The sequence below is a fragment of the Fistularia commersonii genome, chromosome 11 (assembly GCF_037954325.1).
Source record: "Fistularia commersonii isolate RoL2024-O1a breed Wild chromosome 11, RoL_Fcom_v1.0, whole genome shotgun sequence".
NCBI classification, from domain to species: domain Eukaryota; kingdom Metazoa; phylum Chordata; class Actinopteri; order Syngnathiformes; family Fistulariidae; genus Fistularia; species Fistularia commersonii.
In genome coordinates this window covers 10,684,724-10,709,384 of record NC_141294.1, presented here as the reverse complement: position 1 = coordinate 10,709,384, position 24,661 = coordinate 10,684,724, and the positions used below count along the sequence as shown (strand labels likewise).

General features: G+C 37.0%; 1 protein-coding gene across 1 annotated transcript in view; it reads right to left on the bottom strand.

Annotated features, from left to right (window-relative positions):
* Window positions 1-24,661, bottom strand: part of tsnare1 (T-SNARE Domain Containing 1) — a 138,079-nt gene that overhangs the window by 89,169 nt on the left and 24,249 nt on the right. Inside the window, exon 2 of the mRNA XM_086154904.1 lies at window positions 23,665-23,785. Within this exon, the coding sequence (XP_086011030.1) occupies window positions 23,665-23,749 (85 nt within the window). The 5' untranslated portion in view covers window positions 23,750-23,785. The remainder of the gene's footprint in view (window positions 1-23,664; window positions 23,786-24,661) is intronic.

The window sequence follows — 24,661 nt, the reverse complement described above, 5'->3', positions numbered from 1 at the left end:
TGCTGTTTTACTTTATCAATTATCCCTGAGGTATACATAAAAGTAGGTAAAATGACAGAACTATTTTGATAAACTAGACCCACCTTCTTATAAACAAAGTATTCTCCATGTTTTTCTGGTGAAACCAATTTGGATCATGTTATAACTATAATTCTATACTACAACAATTTTCAGGAGATATACAGGGACAAAGTTGAAAGTAAAAGGAACCATCCTATTTACACAAGCACATTATTTTTTATTCAAATGCAAGTATGGCTTTCCTACAAGACCTCTTCAGACCAAAACAGACAAAGAAGCATCGCTTGCATGTAATGTAATGCAGTTCAAATTACCATGATTGCCAAAATCATCCACATCCATATGATTTGTCTTTCCTGAAAATTGTGGATATATCCGAGTGTTTCGTGATTTTTTTTTTCCCCAAACACTGAGTACTTGCTTCTTACCATGCATAAGCACATGGTTTTAGGTGACAAAAAAAGACAAAAAAGTGCATTCAAGGAAATCATATTATCTGGAAATCAGAAGCCTAATGTCAAGTGGAAGCATTTATTATTTTAATGCAAAGTGACCAAATTAAATTAAAGGCAGTCACCAACAGTGTTCCCTCTAAGCTGCTCGCTTGCGCAATCGCACACTGCTCTGGCGTTCTCCGCGCACAGAAAATCTATGCTGCCCATGAAATAAAATCCGAGCTGAAATGTAAATAAAATAAATGTGTTTAATTTATTTACAGTTCAGCTTTGCGTGATTGCGCAAACGCGCAGCTTAGCGGGAGCATTGGTCACCAATGTAGGATGTGGAACAAATTAATTGCCTTTGGGGAACAATTAAATGCAGAGAACAGAGTAATATAGTCAGTTTACTTATGTTATATTGGTTTCTAATATTAATTTGAGTTAATATTAATTTGAATATCTTTAGAATATTCTACATTGAGGTGAAGAAGAAGATTCTACATTAAGGTGATAATGGTCTCACGTAATCCATGCTCTTACTGTACTAAATGACATAATAGCAAGTTTATACAGGGAGATGCTACCAATGCAATTTTCTCCTTGCTTTTTTTAAGATCCAAAATGATATTTGCAATATTTCTAGTAATAAATATCAATATCAATACTCTATCACTGCTTTTCCAACTGTAAATTTGAAGACAACAAATTAGTATATATGTATACAAACTTGCTATCATTTGGATTGTGACATTTACTTATCTCTAACATATTAATTTTTGAATCTGATATCATAAATGGAAGAACCCAAAAAGGGTGTGACTACTAAATTAAAAGTAATTAAAACAGGAAAAATAGTGATTTTATAAAAAAAAAAAAAAAAAAAAGATTTCTTATCAAAATGCATATATGTGAATATTAAAAGCGGCATCACTGTTGCCTAGAATCACATGGTCTGACTGCAGCAATGATGTCTAATTGGGAGAATTGGCAGTGCACTGAGCCAGAGGCTGGCAGCAGGATCGGTGAGTCTGCCACATAAGTTGTGTGGGCAGAGCCATTTCCCATGTTCAAGAGCACATGTCATTCCAAATGACAGGGAGGGTTAATGGCCTGGAGCCATTATAGCAGGCTGAAATCAACATCAAAACCTGTGCATGGTGTACGGAAATGCCATTTCACCCTACCTAGCATATAAAAAAACTGAACACAAATGAATGCAATTGGATTTTATTACTGCACATGGTCAAGGAACATAGGGCTAGAGATGAAATGTGGATGATGTAAAAGTCCTCATGTGTGACAAAGCGACAAGGGAGGAACGCCAGTTATTTATTAATCTTATATGTTAAGATTAAGGTTAAGACTGAAATGGAATCTGTCACTAGATCTCTTTCACAAAAGGAGGAAAAAGGTCTCTACTGATATATTATTGTCAAGCATCACATCTAAACAAATACCTTTCTATAGAATTATATAGTCTGAATTGTAAAATAACCCTCACAGAGCTCAAAAGTAAAATTAATATATCATTATTTTCCATCACTCTTAATGACAAAGAATGTCCTCAGTCACAAAAAGGAGTGAAACTGTTGCTGCAAAGAATGCCATTTAATTAAGTAGTAATCATACCCTGAAGAAAAATCCAAATTTTAATCAGCATCTGATCTTTCTTTAGGTGCTGTCAGGTCAAAGCTCCCCTTACTGGTGTTTTTTTTTTTTTTTTTTTCCAATATATCTCGGACAGTCATGAAGTAACAGAATGCTACTTTTGATAGTGCCAGATTGACTCAATTGACACTAAAAATTACTCTGACACCGCTCTGAACACCGTAAAACCTTACGGTCACGATTCATCAGGTGTGGTATCGACTCAATTGTGTCTACCATTCTATTTCTTTGTATGTGTAACTGAGGCCTCTGATCCGACACCTTCAAACAGATGGCAAGCTTCTCCCAGTATCGTGCCCCTATGGGGTATTAATGAAGTAATTGAAGAGAAGGTCTGCCATTTAATGTGAGAGCTTCTGCTTTAAAGAGTATGGAAAACCTCCAAACACTATTACACAGGTGTTGCTGACAAAATGAGCATCTGAGCGAGCCTGTTCATTAATTCTACAGCAGAAGCTGTTATTCTTGTAATATTCAAGTACGAATTTTACAACCAGACCCATTTTAAGTTCATTTCCTGTGCCTGAAGGGTATTCTTTCCCAGTTACACTTCTTTGTTTCATCTGTTTTGATCAAATATCTTGTGACTAGAAAGAATTGAAAGCATGTCACAATTTACAAGTACTAGTGTACAGCATAATTCATTGTGCCATTCATATTTACTTCTATTTACAAAACATTTAAAGAAAAGTGACTGGAAAAATCAAATAAAATGACAGTTTGCAAACCATCTGTTTGTACCTTTCCACACTACAGCCTCAAATATAGTTCAGATTACTTCCCGAAAAGTCTTTGTTTTATATTTCAAGCGATCAGTAGACTGGAGAGATTACTCTTGATGAAATCGTAGTGCCTTTTTATTTTCTATGTGTCACAATCAAACCAACTTGACATTGAAATGTCTTTTTCAGTTTCACAAAGTAGATTATTATTGGTGGAGTGTGACCGGATTGAAATGATGCTTGTTTTTTTCTGTTTTGTTTGTGTTTGATTTGTTTCAAACTTAATTTATTTTAAGGTATGATCATTGATGCACTGGTGTTTGTTAATGAATGTCCTTATTCACAAGTTTCAACAGCAGTCTAATCAACAGCAATTGGGGCCCATCACCCATGGCCAAATATTCATCCATATTGTGTTTAAGTCCACTTCTATATCAGAAATAATGGAATGGCAAGTCCAGCCATTTGTCAGTTTCCCAGGCTTGTCCAGTGAATTAAATTAAAATGCTTAATAAACAGCAGATTTATTTTTATTCATTTATTCTTGAAGAATCCCACATAGCTCACCCTGTGGCCATAACTATGTACAACCATTCATTAGTCTCTTATTAATGGAGTGTTGTGGTTCATGTCATTGATTATTCAAAAAAAAAAAAAAAAACCTAAATTAAAAAAAAAACAAGATAAACTGTAATCAACTTATACATGTATTGAATTAAGTAAGTCAAACGGTAGACATATGAGAAGAAAGAAGTGAAGGAAATAGATGCAGAAGCATGACTTCACATGCCATTTTCACAGAGACTGAGATAATGAAATACAAGAAAGCCTGGTTTAGGCATCAGGACTGGCTTTGGTACAGCTCCTCATTGCAAGGCAAATGTGTTTTTTTTTTTTTGTTTTGATTGTGCCAAATGTATGGAGGTCTGAATTTGCTCAAGAAAGTCCACTGGTGATTTGATTAAAACAGGATCAAGCAACTGGACAAAAGCGCACAATAAGTTTCCTGAACATGAACGCTACCATGGGTATACAACATTTTTCAAAGCACATTCACGCCACAAACAGCTGCTCAGTAATGTTTTCTCTCGGTCACAGAAGCAGCAACAGGGGGGCAGCGGAGTTGTTTGATGATAATGATCAACATTCGCCATTTTTTTCACCAGTCAATAGATCAATTCGGTGAGTGAAATGAGATTTATATATTTAATTTCTCCCTATACCCACCCACATTAAACTTTTGATACATTGGTTGTACTATCAGGGTAGCATTTCCACAGAACTCACAGTTTGACCATAATTAATTATCCTCTTTCTTGGAAGATACGTACATCAAATTTCATGCAGAGACATCCTGTAATGGGCAAGACATCTCAATCTAAATTGCAAATGTCATGCAGCTGCATAGCCACAAGGAAAGGTCAGAGAATTGTCAAAGACATTAGGATCATTAATGGTGAATGTCTTTCTCAAATGCCGAGGCAGACTTTGCTCAAGCGACTGACTGACCGACAATCTGCTTATGTCATGATAGTAAAATGACAATCGTTTTTTGTATGCTTATGCTGAGGCACAGACACACTTTGTGTGGCAGAATCCTCATAAGAACATTTCCACATACAAGGACACATGTACATATGTATTTTATTTGTGGGGGGACACTGGCTGAAAACTGTGGCAGTGTTGCAGCTTTGTGGTAAGAGACAGCAGTTTCACTGATGTATGTCAATGTATGCTCAGAGAACAAAATTTACACTCAATAGATCTAAAATGGGAATGAGTATCATCATGCCTTCATCAACACAAAATTTTGCAAAAATTGTTTTCCTGAAACTACTGTGGCTATCACTCCTCTCACATATGTAACATTTGATATCAGCGGTGGAAATTTCAGGAGGCAGATTATATTTGTATTTACAATTGAACTTTTCATTCATCGCTGACAAAGTATGTTATCAGCCTGAAACACTTTTTTTTTTCCGTTTCCAGCTCCCAATTAATTGAAATGCTGGACCACTACCAACCACGGCCATCCCGCTTCCACTACTACCAGACTTAAGAAACATTGTAAATCATGAAACAAAGCCCCCCTAAAGCTAAGCACACGATACAAGATTTTTTGCCCTATTTTAGCCACAATTTAGTCAGGCAGAGTTGGTACCAGTCGGCATGGATGGTCAACACAGAAGCCCATCGGTGTGGAAAGGGTAAAGACCCGAATCAGCAAGTGTGCATTTCAAACAGACCCGACCTGACCTCAATTGCAGTCAATAAACGTCTGGATATTTGAGCCGACCCTGGCTGAAACCTGTGCTGATTATAAACACAATGTTACCAACAGCCAATGAAGAATAGTAGTTGGGACACAGAAAATCTGGCTGGGAAGAACCGAATAATAATGGCAAACAGTGATGGAAGGAGTGAGCAAAGGAGAAAAAAAAATAGATAGAAAAGAGCAGAAAAATAGCAGCAACACCAAGCCCTTGGCCGTCCATGTTTGTTTACCCTCTAACTTAATCACTCTCATTGACGTGGTCGCTCTTACAAGTTTGCTTGGGAGTTCTACGCATTGAGCTGGCTTCAATTAGTTTAACAAATCACGTAGTCTGTAATCCCTCAGAAGGCAGTCATTAAACATGTAATCCCCAAATTTTCAGTCATCATTAGCAAAAAATCTGAAACCAGTCAGTAAATGTGTACATTCAGTGCAAAAAGGGAGCTTTGGAATATTATATATGGTATATATGGTGTATATAATATATATGGTATATATGGGATTGAGTTACCCTACAAAAGCAATGACAAATACATATTTGTTTAATAGTACATATATATGTATATATATATATATATATATATTTAGCAATTTATTTTACCCTCATCATTTCTATACTGATGATCCTTCACCCACGGCTGCAGGAGAGGTAAGGCCTATCTCAGCAGTCATTGGGCAAGGGACGGGGCTCACTCTAAACTGCTGACCAAGTCGTTCCAGGGCCACACACGGAGACATACAACCATTCATCTGCTCATACACACATCTGGCAAATTGGAGTCTTCATTGAGCCTTCTGCATGTTCTTGGAATATGTGAGGAAACCCAAAAGCCTCCTTAGGAAACCCATGCAGACACTGGTAAGAGCATCTACAAAGAAAGGCCCCCTGTCGGAATTGAACCAAGCACATTCTTGCTGATTTACTAACTGACTTCATATTTCACATTTTGGACTTATAAAAAATGTGAGGAAGCAAAAACAAATGTGAAAGAAGAAAGGTTGTACATGATGGTGAAGATTTAGGAGGACAATAATCACTGCGAATCAATGATAATAATTTATCCTTTATTAATCCCCATGGGGAAAATTGTTCTCTGCAATTAACTCATCATGGATGAAGCATTCGCAGTAGGCTGCCATCAACCAGTGCCAGGGGAGCAGTTAGGGGTTCAGTGTCTTCCTCAACAACACTTTGACATACTAGGAGGAGCCAGGAATGTTTGATACCAAAGACGATTGCTCTACCTCCTGCACCGCGCCGCCCCAATCAATACGTCCGAAGGACATTGTGAGAAAAGTTCAAGTAAATAATGATTCAGTGGCAACAATTCCTTAAAACAGAAAAGGCTTGTTACATGCCATTAAAATTGCATTCATTGGCAGTGGAAGGAGCGGCACGGTGGCGCAGTGGTTAGCATGGATTTCCTCTGGGTTCTCTGGTTTCCTCCCACAGTCCAAAAACGTGAAGCAGGTTAATTGGAAAAAAATGCGAAATAATTGCCCCAAATGAGTGAGTGAATGGTTGTCTGTCTATATATGTGGCCCTGTGATTGACTGGCGACCAGTCTAGGGTGTACCCTGCCTCTTGCCCAATGACAGGAGGAACAGGCTCCACCATCCTCCGTGACCCTGACTGTAGGATAAGCGCCAGACAATGGATGGATAAATGGATGGATGGATGGATGGATGGATGGATGGATGGATGGATGGATGGATGGATGGATGGAAGTGGAAGGAAAAATGTTAAATTGTAAAGAAATTTCAGGGTAAGGTTAGGATCAGACTTAATCAAGGAAGTATGTGATAAAGGATGGAGCGACCCTGGCCATTGCAGAAAGTTTGATTTTGCATTGATGAGTGATTCGTTTGGAAATATGGGGGTGCATTAGGTATTAGACATCACTGCTTATAGATGACATAGACTTAGTTAAAATGGATTGAGAATGTTAATGTGAGTTCAAGAGAATTCAAGATACAATTATTATTTTTTTTCATTATCCATACTACTAACCCTAACCCTAACCCTACACACAGGGCTACAGGTGTGTTCAAAGAGCTAGCGTTTAAATTTAAGCGTCAAATACAACTTATCACCACCATAATTGACTTGTAGGTCACATTCATACTAGCGTGTCTGGTCAAGTTGAAACAAACCACTGGAGGACTTTATTTTTTTAGGTCAGTTAAACTGGATTGGTATGAATGCTAAAACTGACTAGTGCAGATCAAAGAAACAAACTCTGGTCCGCTTGAAATGATGGATTTTTAGATTCAACTATGGTTCCATTCATTTGATGCCTAAAACCGAACAGACTTGGTGCAGACCATCACGCTGCTCATCATGGTATCCGGGAGATAAACAAACGATGCATGCAGCCAGTGCCTCTGCACTGTGAAAACATAAATGCCTTCAGTGAAATATGGTCTGGAGATTTTAATTTGCAGTAACTTGTGGCCACCCACAAAAACAACCATGTATTAAGTGAGAAAATGTTGGCAATGGGTTTTAATGACGCAGGTTAACATTGTTGCTATAAGGTTCACAAATTATGTATCTGAGAGAAAAAGCCAGCAAAGACGAATTTCCCTTCCTCGTGCTGTTCGATAAGATAAACATTTTTCTCTGGTGTTAATTAACAGGTGACAATCAAGTTGGAAGATGTTTTACCACTACAGGAGGTGTGATTATTGCAATGATGATTTGGTCCATTTGATGAAGTTTGGTTTGAAAGAATGCCAGATCAAACGAAAGTTTAAAAATGTTGCCCCCACTGACATTCGAGTCTTCAGTTAATCAACTGCGTATTGTTGGACTGTAGAAAGGAACTACAAAGAAATGCAACCTCTACACAGAAAAGCAACATTCAGCCCCCTGGATCGAACTGGGAACATTCTTGCTGTGAGACAAGAATGCTGGCCACTGAAGAATGTACCACTGAGTTAAACTTCATCGAGATGGAAAGAGGGTTGCACGATGGGGATTCAGGTATTCAGCTGAAAATAAAAAAAGGCTTTCTTTTTCTCTTTTTTTAAATATGAATGTCAGGAAAGGTCATCCAAAACTGGGCACAATCTAGACGGAGCTGATTGGTTTTGATTATGGTTTAATACCAGATGGGGAAAGAATTCTGTATAGTGATCATTTAAAAAAAGCATGATTTTGAAAAGTGATAAACTACATGCAGGATTTGAACAAGGACCTGACTTTTTATGACTTTTTATGACTGATGTATCCTTCAGTAAATCAAGCACTGTCAAGAAGAGTAGCTTTTGCATGCAGATCTGAATGTTACACAAGGCCAGGCGTTTGGTATATGTGCTCAGAATTTGTTTGTCCTTTCTTTGTCTGAAAAACACTTGCAATCTTGCACTGTAGTTATTCATATATTTATTAATTTATCACTTCATTGCTGTTGTATCAATTGTTTTTCTACCCTAAGTTGCTAATATTTGTTAGTTTTTTTTAGTTAATCAATTTGTTAATGTAAATAAATATTTAAACATTTATTTTACACATTATAAAGATATATCTCTTTACTGACATATTTTACAAAGGGTCTTCTCTCATACTTATTGGTTCCAGAACCATGTTTTCAGATGCATTTGAATATTTCTCTGTTCCAAGGTGCTTATGTGGGAGCGCCTATAATCACTGCTATACTTTGTGATACACTAAGAAAACAAAATTAGAACTTACCTTTCAAGCCAAAAAATGATTAGAGGTCATCAAGAGATGTAATAAAGAGAAGAATACCTGCAAAGAATATCTCAACTTTTGGGAATATATATATCAGTAATCAAAAGTTGTGCTTGAGTTGCTTTTCGCAGAAATTATATGATTCATTTTTTGTTCTTTTAATAACTGATGTTCTGTCAATATGATAGATGCCAGAGAATATCTGGTTTTGTTAAACTACATATTGTTTAAAAAGTAGTCTGTAGTCTGTCTTGCTGCTTTTCAAGCAAAGCCCCAGAATGGCATTTATAAAAGAAAAAGAAAAAAAGGCCAGCCTTTTTGCAATCGGTAATGACAAAGTCTGATGAGCTGATTAAAAGATGATGAGTTTGGCAATGTGTTGGATTTGGTTTTGCACTTTTTTCCACTTCAAATGCTGAATAATCAATACAAAGTGCCTGAATTTCTTCTACTGTAATGACTTGAAGTCATCAGCCTGCCAGGAATGAATAACCATCATGCCCTTGCAGAGAAGTTGGTCGATAGCACAAATGTACTATCTTCAACATGTTCAATTATACTCTCCAATCACAGAGGAACTTAATCAAGAGCTCTCATCTCATTATGCCAGAGGTTAGTGCATGTCCCTCTGCAGCGTGCAGGGACAGGTTTTGGTCTTCTGAAAATGTGCAATTAGGTGAAGATCAGATTTGCTTTGTGCAGTTGTCACCACAGGTGGTGCTGACAAGGTTCGGTGAAGAATCTTCCCAATGGTGGTCGATCTCTATGTCTCTCACTCTCTCTCACTCACACACTGACACACACACACACACACACATACACAGATGACCCCGAGCTAAGTGGCTCAGTATGAAGAGATTGTCAAGTGCATTGATATAAAAAGAAAGTCAAAATACAATATAAAATACAAAAATCTACAACAAAGTTATTGACTTTTACATGGGTGTTTACTGCTCAACACAAAACTTTAACTAAAAACAATCTTGAAGTCTCATTCATTGGGCCGTGTTTGTAGGTAGGTTTCAAGCTTTTGTGAAATATCTAAATTCTGTGGTTTCTTCAATATCTCCATTCTACTTACACAAATGCAACCTGTTTCTGAAGAGCTCTACAGTGAACACATGGAAAATTTAACATTACCCAGATTTTGTTGCATGGCTAGTTTGTTTTGGATAATTTATCAGAAATGTAATAATAAATGGGAGATGTTGGATTAAAAATCCCCCACAAGCATTCACAAGAGTGATACTTTGAATCATGCTGATTATACTGTACATTGCAACTTTATATTCAAGTTAGAAAACATTAAAGTTTATTCAATTGTAAGAAAACATGAAACTAAATTCAATGTATTATTCATAGAAAAGGATCTTTATTTTATGCCTGCTAATGTCAGGAGGTTTTCAGGATTCAATAAGTATCTCAGCATTGTCTTAGTATAATTCAAATGTGGTTAGCACATTCACTTGTCAAGTTCCACATCAATAATGGCTGAAGACAACCGAGGAATTTACATATCAGATGACTAAATCAAGACTGAAGACACCCTCCTCACGTACACAAACACAAACATCTACCACAACACAGAAACACAAAGAAAACAAACAAACAAACACAACGCCATAGGCTTTCTTTTGTGTTGTTTTATCAATTTTAATACATGGCTTGCATTTTAAATGAAAACATGATCCAGGGGGGCTTTGTTTTGGTCTGAGTGAACATCATGCAGTTCAGGTACAGCAATTTGCTCTGCATAGGCAGTGTTTCATTCTTTGATGAAAGCTCACTCATAATTATTCTTCACTCCTCAGCTCAGTCAGACGGACACCAATTGTGAACGGCGTGTTAGAAGCTTGGTGAAGATAAGAAACATTAAAGCACCAACATCAACCAGCCAAACTGCTTGAAACGCATAATTATACAATCAGTCACACTGTCACAATGTTGTAGGGCCAGGTTAATGGGATTCACTGGCGTTGAAAGATCCTTCAATCTTATTATTTCATATATACGAATAACAAACGGCAAAGAACTTGCGCCATTTTGGGTTCTCCAATAAATATTGTGAGAGAATGTCTTATCCTTACTGTTGTTGTGTTGTTATTATTATTGTTATTGTTATTCCTAGATGTGTTCTGTTTGGCAGCATGTTGGTACAGTGGTTAGCACTTCCACCACACAGGACGACCCGTGTTTATATAAGAGAATGAATGGTTGTTAGTCCCTATATGGTGCCCTGTGATCAGGGGCCCCGGTCCAACGTATAGCCTACCTCTCACTGAAAGACAGATGGGATAGGCCCTGACTAAAGAATAAGCGATAAATAATGGATCGATAAGTGATGCGCGTATTGTTAATGTCTTCTTCTTCTCCTTACAGCTTTTCCCTTCAGTGGTCGCCACAGCCTATCAACCTTGTCCATCTCACTCTATTCTCTGTATCCTTCTCTCTAACACCAACTACCGTCATATCCTCTCTCACTACGTCAATAAAATTTCTCCTTGGTCTTCCCTGAGACCGCCTGCCTGCTAGCTCCAATTCCATTATCCGTCTACCAATATATTCACTATCCCTCATGACAGAACCATCTCAGTCTGGCTTCTCTGATATTCTGTACAAAACATCTAACATGAGCTGTCCCTCTGATAAACTCATTCCTGATCCTATCCATCCTGGTCACTCCCAAAGAGAACCTTAGCATTTTCATCCCTGCAACCTCTAGCTCTGCCTCCTGTCTTTTTGTCATTGGAACTGTTTCCAGGCCATAGAGTATCACTGGTCTCACCACCGTCTTGTATACCTTTCCTTTCATTCTAGTATATAGTCTTCTATCACATAGTACCCCTGACACTCTTCTCCACCCATTCCAACCTGCTTGAACCTGTCTCTTCACCTCTTTTCCACACTCTGTTGCTCTGGACTGTTGACCCCTAGTACCTGAAATCCTCCACCTTCTTGATCTCCACTCCCTTTTTTGCTTTTTCTAGGTCTTCAAAAACACAATGCAGCTCCTTCTGGCCTTCTCTGTACTTCCCTATCGCATCCTCAAAGCAACTACTGCATCTGTAGTACTCTTTCTAGGCAGAACGAAATACTGCTGTTCACAAATGCTGAATTCTCTACTACTCCCTCTCCTAGACACTTCCACACCTCCAAAGGTATATCATCAGGATCAACTGCCTTTCCACTCTTCACCCTCTTCAATGCCTTCTTCACTTCATTTTACTAATCTCTTCTACTTTGTGGTCTACAATAGTCACCTCTTCCACCCTTGTCTCACTTTAATTTTCCACATTCATCAGCCCTTCAAAGTACTCTTTCAATCTTGCCATTACTCATCTAGCATCTGTCAATATGTTTCCCTCTCTATCCTTAATCACCCGGACCTGTTGTACATCCTTTCCATCATAATTTCTCTGTTTTGCCAACCTGTATAGATCATTCTCTCCCACCTTACTGTCCACCCGAGCATACAAGTCATCATAAACCCTTTGTTTTGCCTTTTCTACCTCTATCTTTACCTTATGTTGTATCTCCCTGTGCTCCTGTCTGTTCTCTTCAGTACTCTCAGTGTCCCACTTCTTCTTTGCTAACCGCTTTCTCTGTATATACTCCTGCATTTCCTCATTCCACCACAAAGTCTCCTTATCTCCTTTCCTTCCAGATGACACAGCAAGTACTCTTCTACCTGTCTCCCTGATAACACAAACTGTTGCTCAATCATCTAGATGCTCTCCCTCACCACCCAGTGCCTTTCTCATCTCCTCCCTGAAAGCCGTAAAACACTCTCCCTTTTCAGCTTCCACCACTTTGTCCTCCGCTCTGCCTTTGTCCTCTTGCTCTTCCTTGTCACCAGAGTCATCAAACAACCATCTTATGCTGTGTGGCTACACTCTCATCTACAACTACTTTGCAGTCACTGATATCTTTCAGGTTACCTCGTCTGTACAAGATAAAGTCTACGTGCATGCTCTTACCTCCGCTCTTATGAGTTTCCCTATTTTCCTGTCTTTTCTGGAAAAAAGTGTTCAGTACAGCCATTTCCATAATTTTTGCAAAATCTACCACCATCTGTCCCTCTGCATTCCTATCCTGTATACCAAATCTGCCCATCACTACTTCATCCCCTCTATTTCCTGCACCAGCATGCCCATTGAAGTCTGCACCAATTACCACTCTCATCTCTGGGGATATTCTGCATCACTTCATCCAGCTCATTCCGGAACTTCTCCTTCTCCTCAAACTCACATCCCAACTGTGGGACATAGCCACTAACAACATTGAGCACCACACCTTCAATTTCTAATTTCAGACTCATAAGTCTATCTGACATTCTTTTCACCTCTAGAACAAACTCCTCCTTCAAGATAACTCCTCCATTTCTCTTCTTGTCAGTACCATGATAGTACAACTTAAAGCCTGCTCCTCAGCTTCTAGCCTTACTACCTTTCCATCTGGTCTCCTGGACACACAGTATATCCAACTTCTTTGTCTGCATCATATCATCATATCAACCTACCTTTTCCTGTCATAGTCCCAATATTACAAGTCCCTTATCTCAGTTTCAGACTCTTGCCTTTCCGCTGAGGCTGCATTGCATGTTTTGTTAATGTAATTATAATTATTGTTATTTTTGTTTGTATGTTTATATGTTTATGTACATCAATGCTTTGCAATACGAAGAGAATATAAAATGTATGGAAATAAAATGATTTTTAGGTTTATGGTTGAAAGTTATTATAAAGCATGATTATTACAAGTAAATCCAGATTTGCTTTAGGCTTTCAAATTTGATTTTACTAATGTTATATTAAGCTCCTTTGGAGTTTTCACAGTATGAGAGCTTTTTATTGTATCACCTTTATCATTTTATTGTCAAAAAGCAACAAGTTCTGAGATAGTAAAAGTAAATTCACTCAAAGGATTAATGATTGAGACATTTATTAGGTGTTGGTGGGCATAGGGAGTGTATATGTTCCAGACATTGTCTTTTCACTCAGATCAGATATACAAAGAAAGATAGAGTAAAGCCATAGCCAATCAGTACCACACATTAAGTTGCAATGCGGGCCATTAATTCATCCATGGCTGTCAAACATATGGTTTACTTTTTCCACTTACTGCCCATCAGCAGACCATTGGACCTGAGAAGAGTGTGCGCCATGAAGGCCTGACACACTCCCTCAATTCTCTCAGGTCCCTCTTATCATAACACGTAAGGTTATTCCTCTGGAGGGATCACCAGAGAAAACTAACAGAGTGAACACATCAATAGGTCCAGAACCCTGCTGCCTTGCAGAAACAGGTATTTTGTTCTTCTTGTTTGTTTGTTTTTTTGAACGGGGCTACAGGTTTATTATCTTCCTGAGCAAGTCAACTCAACATTTTTGTACATATGGAGCCTTTGATTTATATATAAACAAAATACATCTTAACATGAAGCCCTAGAAGAACAGCTAATTGCAAAAACAGCAGCATGTATTGTCCTTAAACCAAACAGATTAAGTCTATGCCACTATCCTCCCTCATCTCTCATGTATTGCCACTAAACTTGGACTATGGAATTCAAAGAGCAACAAAAAAATTCAGTACAGAAAAATCCCCTTTCAGACGAAGAAATATCCCCTTTCAGAAATGTAACTTGCAGATGAACATAATCTACAAGTTACATGGAGAAACTTTCAGGAGGGAAAAAAAAAATAAAGTAACATTAAAATCCTTGGATTAACTTGATCCAGATTATGATTCCTAAGAGTCTAAATTCACAGGAACAGTTTTAACACATTTACAATATGAACCACTTGAATTCCATCAGTTTCTTTCCTCTTTTTTTTTTTTTTTTTTTTTTTTTTTTGCCAGTTATGTGGTTGTTTGGCCTTCTTAAAAAACTGTCACACCTGCCAGCGCAGGCACATAATTCGGTTTCAAATCTCTCACCCCTTCTGCTTTTGAAAGATGAGGATCAGACACCATCTTTACTCCACAGTTAGAAACAATGTCCCTCCACATTTGGTCACAGACATTTTTCTCTCTCTACTCTCTGTGCCCATTTGATTTCTTTTTTTTTTTTGTCTTTTTAACTCCATGGCCCCAGCAAAATCAATCTCTTACTGATATTAAACATTGTGCTTCCATCATGTTTTGTAAGGTCATTCACATTGAATTTTGAAGCTGCTGTGTAGTTACTCCTTTTTTATTAGTTGTCGCCATTGTAATTTAGAAATCATAGGTCCTCATGGTCAAATTGATCATACTTGATATTTGGACTTTGGGAAAACATTTTGTTTCAAAACTACATTTCTTGGGTTACAAGTAGATAAATCTGTATTCTGAACACAATCCTTTCAGCATTTTACTCTTGTAATGTGGATAAAAAGAAATAAAAAAATAATCAAAGTAATATGAATAAATTTATAGTGTCTAATAAGTAATCTATTACTGGTTTGTATCATCAGGTGGTAGCCTTTTTTTTCGTAAGGTAACAGTAAAATGTTAAAAGGTATGTGTGAACTGTATTTTCTTTGGCTTTATATTATAAGCACATGGGCTTTCTAACAGTAATGATGTAAATAAAGAAGATACATTTCAAAAGTTAGGTTATACCACATTTATCTTGAATATGGGTTGTTCAGGATCTTGATAGGAAAGTCTTTAAGGAAAAGTCATTCCTATTGACCTTTCATAAAAATAGAATTGGCTACATCTCTGGATGTATGCGTTATTCCAAATTGCTTTATATTCCCAAGTTTTGAAATTCAGATACTTGTCCAGGCATACAATGCTTGAAACTGTAATGATGTAGCAAACAATCAGCTGCAGTGTTGCCCTCCATACTAAAAATAAAAAATTATTTCAGTTCAGTGAAATATGAGCATTTTGGATCAGGTTAATGGTCCTATGTACATGGGGATATTTCACCATGAAAGTCTACAATAATTTCTTTACCAAAATAGTGATTCACTTGTTTTTCTTGGTTGCTACTCCTGCCCCTTTTTTGGTCCTCTGACTCAATTCCTGTCATTATAATCATTTTCAGAATAATTCAAAAATTCCCTTGGTAAATTAGACATTATTTATTAATTCATCAGTCAATATAAGAGCAAATAATTATATTAAACTCATCAATAGATGATAATAACTGTAAAAATAAGCCTGAGAAAAAAAAAAAAACCAGGAGTATCTCTGAACATGTACAAAATATGTAATAAACCTTGACTTTTAATGACATGCTCAAAACATCTCTCCAAATTTCTTTAACTTGAAAAAAATATTCATACATACACACACATATACATACATGTGTGTATCTACTATGTACAGTACTAGTTCTATGTATCTGACGAAATTATTCGTACAATGGCAACCGATAACCTTCTCTACACTGGAAAAACACTATGAGCATTAAGCTAAATATATATATATATTTTTTTTTCTGCTTGCTTTGTATTTTTTTCCCTATCGATGATTAATTATCATTCATCAAGAAAAAGTAAATGACATATCAATGTGTGTTTGTATTCAGTCGGTGTTGTTTAGTCATCAAAAATTACATTCTGGCTGTTTTGAAAGTGACACATTACCTCAAATATTGCAGAGCGGCGGGTTGAGAGCTTTTGCCATGAGAGAGAGGATGGAGATTAGCCTAAACGACAGCTCTATTAGAGGCTTAACCTGCGCTTTGATCATTTCCTGAGCCCCCCTTCAGATCATTTTGAGCAACAGACAGCAAATCTGACAGGCTTCTGCTCTACCTCCACCCTCTCCCTCCTCCCCACCAAAACTACCAGCACCGCCGCTAATATCCGTCATAACGTACCTAGGCTTCAGAGTGATCAAAGAAGCTCTTTTTGGTGACTGAGGCTCCATCTGTCTACTCACAATAGCAGAGACCGGAGAGAAATTGAAGGCTCACCCGAGTACAGTGTGACAGAATCTAGATGCACAAAGAAACTGGGATGTTTGTTTTTCCTCCGTCGTATGTCACATTCCTGCTCCATCGTGTGTAATAGTCTAAAGACTTTTTGCTGCGTAATTGCAACTAACATTTCTTCTGTGCCCATAGAATAGGCCAGCATTCTTTACCAGAAAACATGAAAAATACCTGGCTTGAACAACAGTCGGCTAATAAGTAACAGGTGAAAAGTTATGCTTACCCTTAATTAAAATATATTGTCTATAAAATCAGTTCCCTCCTTTAATGTCCTTCAAGATGCATTCATTAATCTCATACTGTTTTATACTGGCATCAAAACAAATTCAGGGTGTTCTCCAGAGGTACAATACTGGGCACTCTCACTTATAAATCAATAAATCCATAGTGGAAATTTAACATAACAAAATGCCTGCATATAAATGTCTTGGTGCAAAATGTATACCAAAATACATCATGCCCTCCCTGGTAAACTTTAGCAAAAAGGTCAAGTTCTTTTATCGCATTACAGAAAATTTGATGCAGGTCATGCCATATGCATGAATAGATTTATATATTGCATTTAGATCTCTTTCTGTTGTGAAACCGTCTAAAAAGAAATCGATATTCTCATTTGCATTTAAAGAGGGCAAATAACTCAAATATACAATGTCATATGATGTTATTGTAATAAATTATCTGAAATAATTCTACTTGTGCATTAGATGTGCAAGTTTACATGTATGGACTACAGACTAAGGCATACAAGATAATAAGCAGGTCAAGATCAAAAAACGTACACCACTTTAGAAAATATAAAATCAATTACTATAATATGACAGATAATCGATTCAATGTAATATAATGTGATATTATAATTATAATAACAATGATAATCATACATAATTGGCACGAGAAATAGTCAATTATGTCAGTGGCAAAAAGCTATTAAAATAAAGTTTAATTTCTGATATATGCAGAATTACCTAAATGTTATTCTCATTAAAACCTAATTCCTGTTGGAAAAGTGCGTGTCCTCTGTCTTTAACGTGCATGACAACTGATTTTTTTTTTTTTTTTTTTTTTTTTTGCAAATTATTGTTACTACTTCCAGTTACCAAACATAGGCATCAGATTTTCCTATAGCAAAAGGGGGTTTCTATTAATACCATTTACAATCTAAATAATTGTAATGATTTAGATTTCGGCTATAGCAAAGAAACCCAATACTATAGGAAACTAAATTAGGTGGATTCCGGACATCAGGCTGACAGGTTTTGACCCCAATTTGAATCTGATGCTAGACAGAAAACTGTCCAGTACCTGTACTTTAATCTTGAATTGATCTTTTGAGTTAAAAAGACACAAAATAGTCTGTTACTCCTTCCGGTCAAGTACTTACCTGAACCTAAAACATTCAGTAAAAATCCTATACATAAAGTCATTTTTTAATTACAACTGATATTTGTATCAGTCCCAGAACTTTGGTTGGGGCCTCCCTCCTGACTGCATTAATTTCTGTGACTCTGACTGCTGTCAAACAATGTGCTTGTTTCTCATTTGCATCTCATTATCATTTTTGAGAGACTTGTTTTTCTCCTACTCAACCTCTCTGAATGTATCTACATGAATATGAAAGGGCTTCAAATTGACAGTCTTTGTTAAAAGTTGCAAGACAAATGGATTTTTGAGATCATCACATTCCTGCCAGAACCGAAGTTAGCATGGCACGCGGTCAATCAGCAAGTTTTAGATGTGAAGACCATATTCAAGTCCAGTATACGTGTAGGAGGTGGAAATATAGCCTTATTAAAAGTTTAGTGAAAACTGTAGGGCTCCCATATTTTTACCAGACCAAATAGTCTTGTCAGTGTAATACACACATTCAGAAAGCCAAAAGTTATAAATGTCTCTACTTCCGATGAGTTCTTAAGTGTTCCAAAGTATTATCTATAAATTCACTCTTTCCCAATATATGGTTCACTTGTTGTCTTGTCTTCCAAAATTATGACAGTTAGGTGTATTTCTTTAGGTAAAGAGACAAAGGTGTTCATTCTAAAGCAGAAGATATGTTAATATATTTTATCAATACTTTTAATCATTTCCCAGATAATTATGTTGTTAATGTTTATGTATGCAGTCACAGTAATAGTCAACCACTTTGAAAGGTGAGCCATAACTTTAGATTCAAAACTTAGTACACCATTAAGAGCATGTATGTGATTGGGTGCAGCGTGGCGCAGGAGGTAGTACAATCATCCTTGGAACTCCTTAATAAAGGATAAATTATTATTATGTGATAGACTTGTTGGATAAATGACAGTTATATCTAATATGAGGACTACTTGATGCAACAGGAATTTATTTGTAATAGCTAGAATAAATATGTCACTTGAGCTGGCCTTATGCTAAAAAAAAAAAAAGCCAATCCCTAACTTCTGCAAGGTAGCCCAGGGACTCATGAGCCTCAGATTGGTAATCTGAGCAATGATGTTGTTTGGCAATTAATTGGTTATTGTTATCTACACTAAATACTCCTGCTATAGCATAAGTGTTTCAAAACTGGTATGTATTTCATCCCTGAAAGAAGAGCAAGTAACATTACGAGAGGCTTGTCTATGCAGAAAAGTGGTCCTGTTTTCTCTTTGGCTTCAGCTGTAATAAACACATAGTATATCAAATAATCTGCTAAGTGGTTTAATGTGAGTGTCTTTACTTCTCTTTTTAACATAATATCTGATGTGTCAGATTCACTCTTATAATTGTGAACCATACATGTAGTTGAAGACATGTAAGTTGTAAAAGTTAAATGCATTTAAGAAATAAAAAATAAAATTATATATATAAAAGCATATAAGCATATAACTTTATTCAGCGAATCAGTGTCAAGGGTCACCCTCAGCATTTACATAATTCTATAAATGAATTTAAATACCACTATAAGGAAAACAAAAACATTTTATAAATTCCCTTTATGCATTTATTGGAATGCATGCCAGAAAGTCAGAGGTGAGATGACACTTGGTTTTCAAATGATGTAGCAATGAAGATTTAAGTTTTGAAATAGGCTGTTAATGCTGATGTGCATGGATATGTCAGGAGAGACGTCAGTGGTCCCCTGTTCCACGAACAACCTGTCACATAGTTCATTGTTCTCAACTCTTTGAATCCAGTAACTCGACTGCCTCTCTGTCCATTCCTCTATCTTTGTCCATCCCAAACCACAGACTTGCTCAAAATACACACACAAATACACCCCCCCCAAACACACACACACACACACACACACACACACACATATACACATGCACATACACATATGCGCACACAGACACAGTTTAGCCGAGAACATGTTTTGCCTTAGGGGCTCTGTCTTGCCCCTGCCCCATTACAAGGCTAATGAAAGCAGTGAGAGGATCAAATCCAATGAAGCAGCTTTTCACACTGCTTAACCCTCATAAAAACATGTGAACTTTAGCACAGCCAATGCACACACACGAACACACATGCACATGGGCACATACACAGGCACCCACTTTCACACAGTGTTTTAAATCACTTATTTGCACCCCACTTTACATGTAATGAAGTAACTTGTATATTAGATCAAGTGCATGCAGTGTTGATTGCTTGAATTTTTTATTTATTTATAAATAGGAATTGTGACTTTTGTTTATTGGAATACCTCAATAACTGATTAGATAAATGTCATTGAGGGATGACTGAAATGAATGCAAACAGTTTATAATGAAAGGATTTTAAAAAACAAATACATAAATAAACACCTATTTGCTAAGCACAATGCATATTAGTGCACAACTAAGTGCAGACCAGACAAATACCAATAGGAAAAAAAAAAAATCCTGAAAGAATAAAGGTTTGGTGTTTGGATCTGGATAATTTCATCAGCAATGCTGAAACGCTTATATGGGCATTTTATCCACCATTCTGCATTGCAGAAACTTGGTCTTTTATTCAGTCCACTCAAAGTAAATTAATCAATTACTCATAAATCTGAGGTGATTTTCCTCACATAGCAAATTAGGACACAGTATCAATCTGCATTAAAATATTAGACTTACGAGTCCTCCAAACGCACAGCCCAATTCCCAGGTCAATCAAACATAAGTGTTGAAAATTTAAAACATATAAATTCCAAGTATCACCTAGGTGTCACTATAGCTCCTTGTAATTCTACACAAGCTATTTTTTTTCCTTCTGCAACACCAAAGTAAGAAGACCCATTTCAAATTCATTCATACTGCCTTCAGTCATACAGTGTCTCAAATTAGACTATTTTTGTTTGTTTTGTTTTTAAACAAAAAAGGAAGGTTGAAAAGGAGAAGAAACAAAGGAAAAGAAAAACTGCTCTCAGCACTCTGAGGTTTATAATGTGCTTCACTGTCCTGTGTAATAAGTGAATTCACCAGCTCCTTTAACTGTACAGCAGTGACTTCATCAAATAATTGCAGTTTTTTTCCTTGGTTTTACCCTAAGCATTTTTTTAATTTGATTTAGATCAATTACTGCACTTGCATCGAGATCGAGATGCATCTTCGTTTTTGCATCCAAAACAGCAAGGTAACGTGTGGTGCAGGCCTTGAGGATAAAAGGATGTCTCCCTTTTTGCTTTTTTTTTACACAGCGTAAAGACATGTTAAGTTAAAACACCGTGATAAAAATGTTTGCCAATTCAAGCTTTAGATGTATTAGAATAGTGTGAGTTATCATGATGTGAGTTAGCACTGCAAAAATTAGCATTGACTTTGATGGGACAAGAAAATAAAATACACAACCTAACCAGCCCTACTGGTCTTCTAACAATTGTTTTTATTCTCAACCCTTTTACATCAGGCTTTTCACTTCTACCGTTCTGTTACTCATGTTTCATCCAGAACAAGCCTACAACACACTCGTGCCTCAAACTCCCATTTACAGACAATGAGCATTGATTACTCAGAATCAAAGCAATGCTAAGTGGGACCTGAGGATTTCTTTGTAACTTTGAAACTTAAGGGAAAAGGATATTTTGAGTTTGCTACCTCTGAAGATGCTGAAAAACCTGTACTAATGCAGAGTATTGTCAGAAGTTGTATCCCAGAAGACAAAGACACTGATTACTCATTTCAAAAGAGGGATCTTGAGAGACAAGAAAGAAAGAGGAGTAAATTTTAACTATTGAACTTGATGCTGTCTTTGCTCTCTTTGCATCACAGGCATCAAATACAATGGAAATTTTTGAAGCGTTTTCGTGTTTTCATTGGTTCTGAGTGTGATTCTGATTGTGAACAGCAGACGGAAAAGTTTTAAGATGCTTAAGAAGACAGCTGTGAAATGAGCCTGGGATGAAGGTAAAAAATGGCTCTTGTTCAGTGATCCTTTCTGGAAATGCCTTGTGAAGTATATATGGCTTAAGAGAGTTGGTAACCTGTGATCAGGCCTATTTGGGATTTGACGCAAAATGAGGAAGCACTGTTGTTACACTTCTAAAAGGCTTTGTGAGTCATGTTCTGGATAAACACAGACATTTTGAATTATCTGGATCCTAAAACAATGTTCAAGACAGCCAAGGAAGATGATAATCTTGACTTCTAAAAAGATTTACAATGTGAAGAAGACAAAAGGTTAAATGCCCATGAATAAAGCACTTTGTTGTAGATTCCTCTAAAGTGTTAGATGTCAAAGAAAGTTTTGTGTTTCACATATCCTAACTCTCATGAATATAGTGCATTTAGAAGGGGACTCATGTACCATGAGGATAGGGTTCTAGATTTTGGTGCTGTGAGCACTAGCTGATTCCACATTCTAAACACACCATCAAACGCATTATTAAAGTGTTGTCAATTCTGTCTGTAAATTTTATTGACAGGATTTCTAAATGTGGTCCCAAGAAGCAGAGTCTCTGGAATTGGGACCCCACAATCCCTTTCCTGCTTTTCAAGGTGGATCCTTGTTGGCCTTTTCGCCATATGATCTCCAGAAGTTACTGGCACAGTTTGCATAATAGTGCGAAGCCCAGATTAGAGTAAAATATGAGGCCATAACTTTGTCACAGAAAATATGTGGATTCTCCCCTCGAGTGACAGAGATCAAGTATCTGCTGACTTTGTTCATGATTGAGGGTAAAGTGGAGTGTGAACAGGAAAGACGTTGATGCTCTTCCTGCATATGTTTGGTGTGGTGAAGGAGTAGCGAAGCCAAAAAGGGAAATGCTCGATTTACCAGTGCACGTTCCTATTCTCAACTACAGCCGACAACTTCAGGTTCTCGGCTGCAGGTAGCTGAAATGACTTCCCCCGCAGGTTTGGGCAGGTTGAGGTGGTTTGAGTAATTGGTATATTCTAGACACATCCACCTGGCAGGAGGCCCCATGGTGCCCGTCAATTTGAAAAGCTTATAGCAGGAACAGAGATCTAACAAACACCAGTCCATCAAAACTTCATCCCTCTTTAATCTGTCTGCATGTGAGTAATTGTGGTTTATTGTTGGTCCATTTTTTTTAGAATAGCTTCTGAGCTAAAACATCTGACTTCAGTCAGTTTAGGAAGAGGGACACATGTTGACTGCACAATTCCCAGTGCAGCAGACTATACCAGATGGGATAGTCTAATATTATAAATAGCTTTGGTGGATGGCAAAGACTCTAGTTTCCCCACATGCAAAACTAAAATTGATTGGTTCCTTCAATAACTGACTAAGATTGCCTCTATCAAGGTTTTAATTTGTCTGCAAAGTCTACAAGTTTCTTCACACCTTTACAATTTGCATCAATGGAAAGATTAACCAGAGAAAATTATAGAACCAGCCATGACAAGAACAAGATAGTGTGTGGTGTTAAAGGAAAGAAAATAGTACCATAGCAGCAATAGTGACTCTAAAACTTTGCTACATCACTCAATATTTGGTGTTGATCACAAAAAGTTTGTCTTTACCCAGTGGCTGGTAACCGTGCCTTGTCGGACCTCCAAATGGGTTGCGACTTGCAAAGGAGCCTCCATCAATGGACCCGTAGGACATTCTGTCTGATGGTTAGAGGTGTGTCAGCAGGGTGGCCTGGGGAAGAAACAGTGATAAAATTATGACAAGACAACAATTTATTTGCTCCTTCTTTGCAAGTCTAAATGACAAAGCCACACACTGCACTGACCGTAAGTAAAGAAAGGAGTACATGATTTGTGCAATGTCTTTGTAGATATAAGAACCATGGCTTCTCCAGATGTGGGCTGGTAATGAGGCATAATATTTCAGTGCAGGATTTTGATGCGCATCTTATCAGAATTTTCATCAAAAAGAGATGTATTCTGGCTTAATTGTCTGAAGGATCATGTAATTAAGGTTCCCAGTATAAAAATACATCTGGAATATAATATCTAAGCTACACTGGCAATGCTTACAATGTTGTATAATTGCATTAACAATGTCATGTTACAATGGTTCCCTGATCTGAGTTGTTTTTGATCATGTAGCGCCACGTTTGATGATGACAGGTTGAACCAGTAGCACTTAAATATATAGTTTTGTTTTGAGACTACATTTCAAAACAAATTAAACCTACTGTCAGGAAAAATATATATTAGGTTTTTATATTATGTGTTGCTGACACACATCTGAAAAGACAATCTTGAGTTAAATTATTTAACTATATAGTTAACTATAAATCATGAACCCAAACTAAGTAAATATAAATAGATATAAATAGATATATTTATAAGTAAATATATTTTAGACTTTGTTAGCTATGACAAAAGATTGGGGAGATAGTACTTTTGTCTTGTTACCAAGCAATTTTCTGGTGTGTGTTCGCACCTGCTTGGTTCTGACGGGAAAAAACAATCTTTTGAAAAAGCGAAGACAGAATGAGGTTTGAAACCATTCCTGTTGGGAGGCTGACCCAAAACACACTTCGGGGAGGAAAGGAGGGAGAACAGA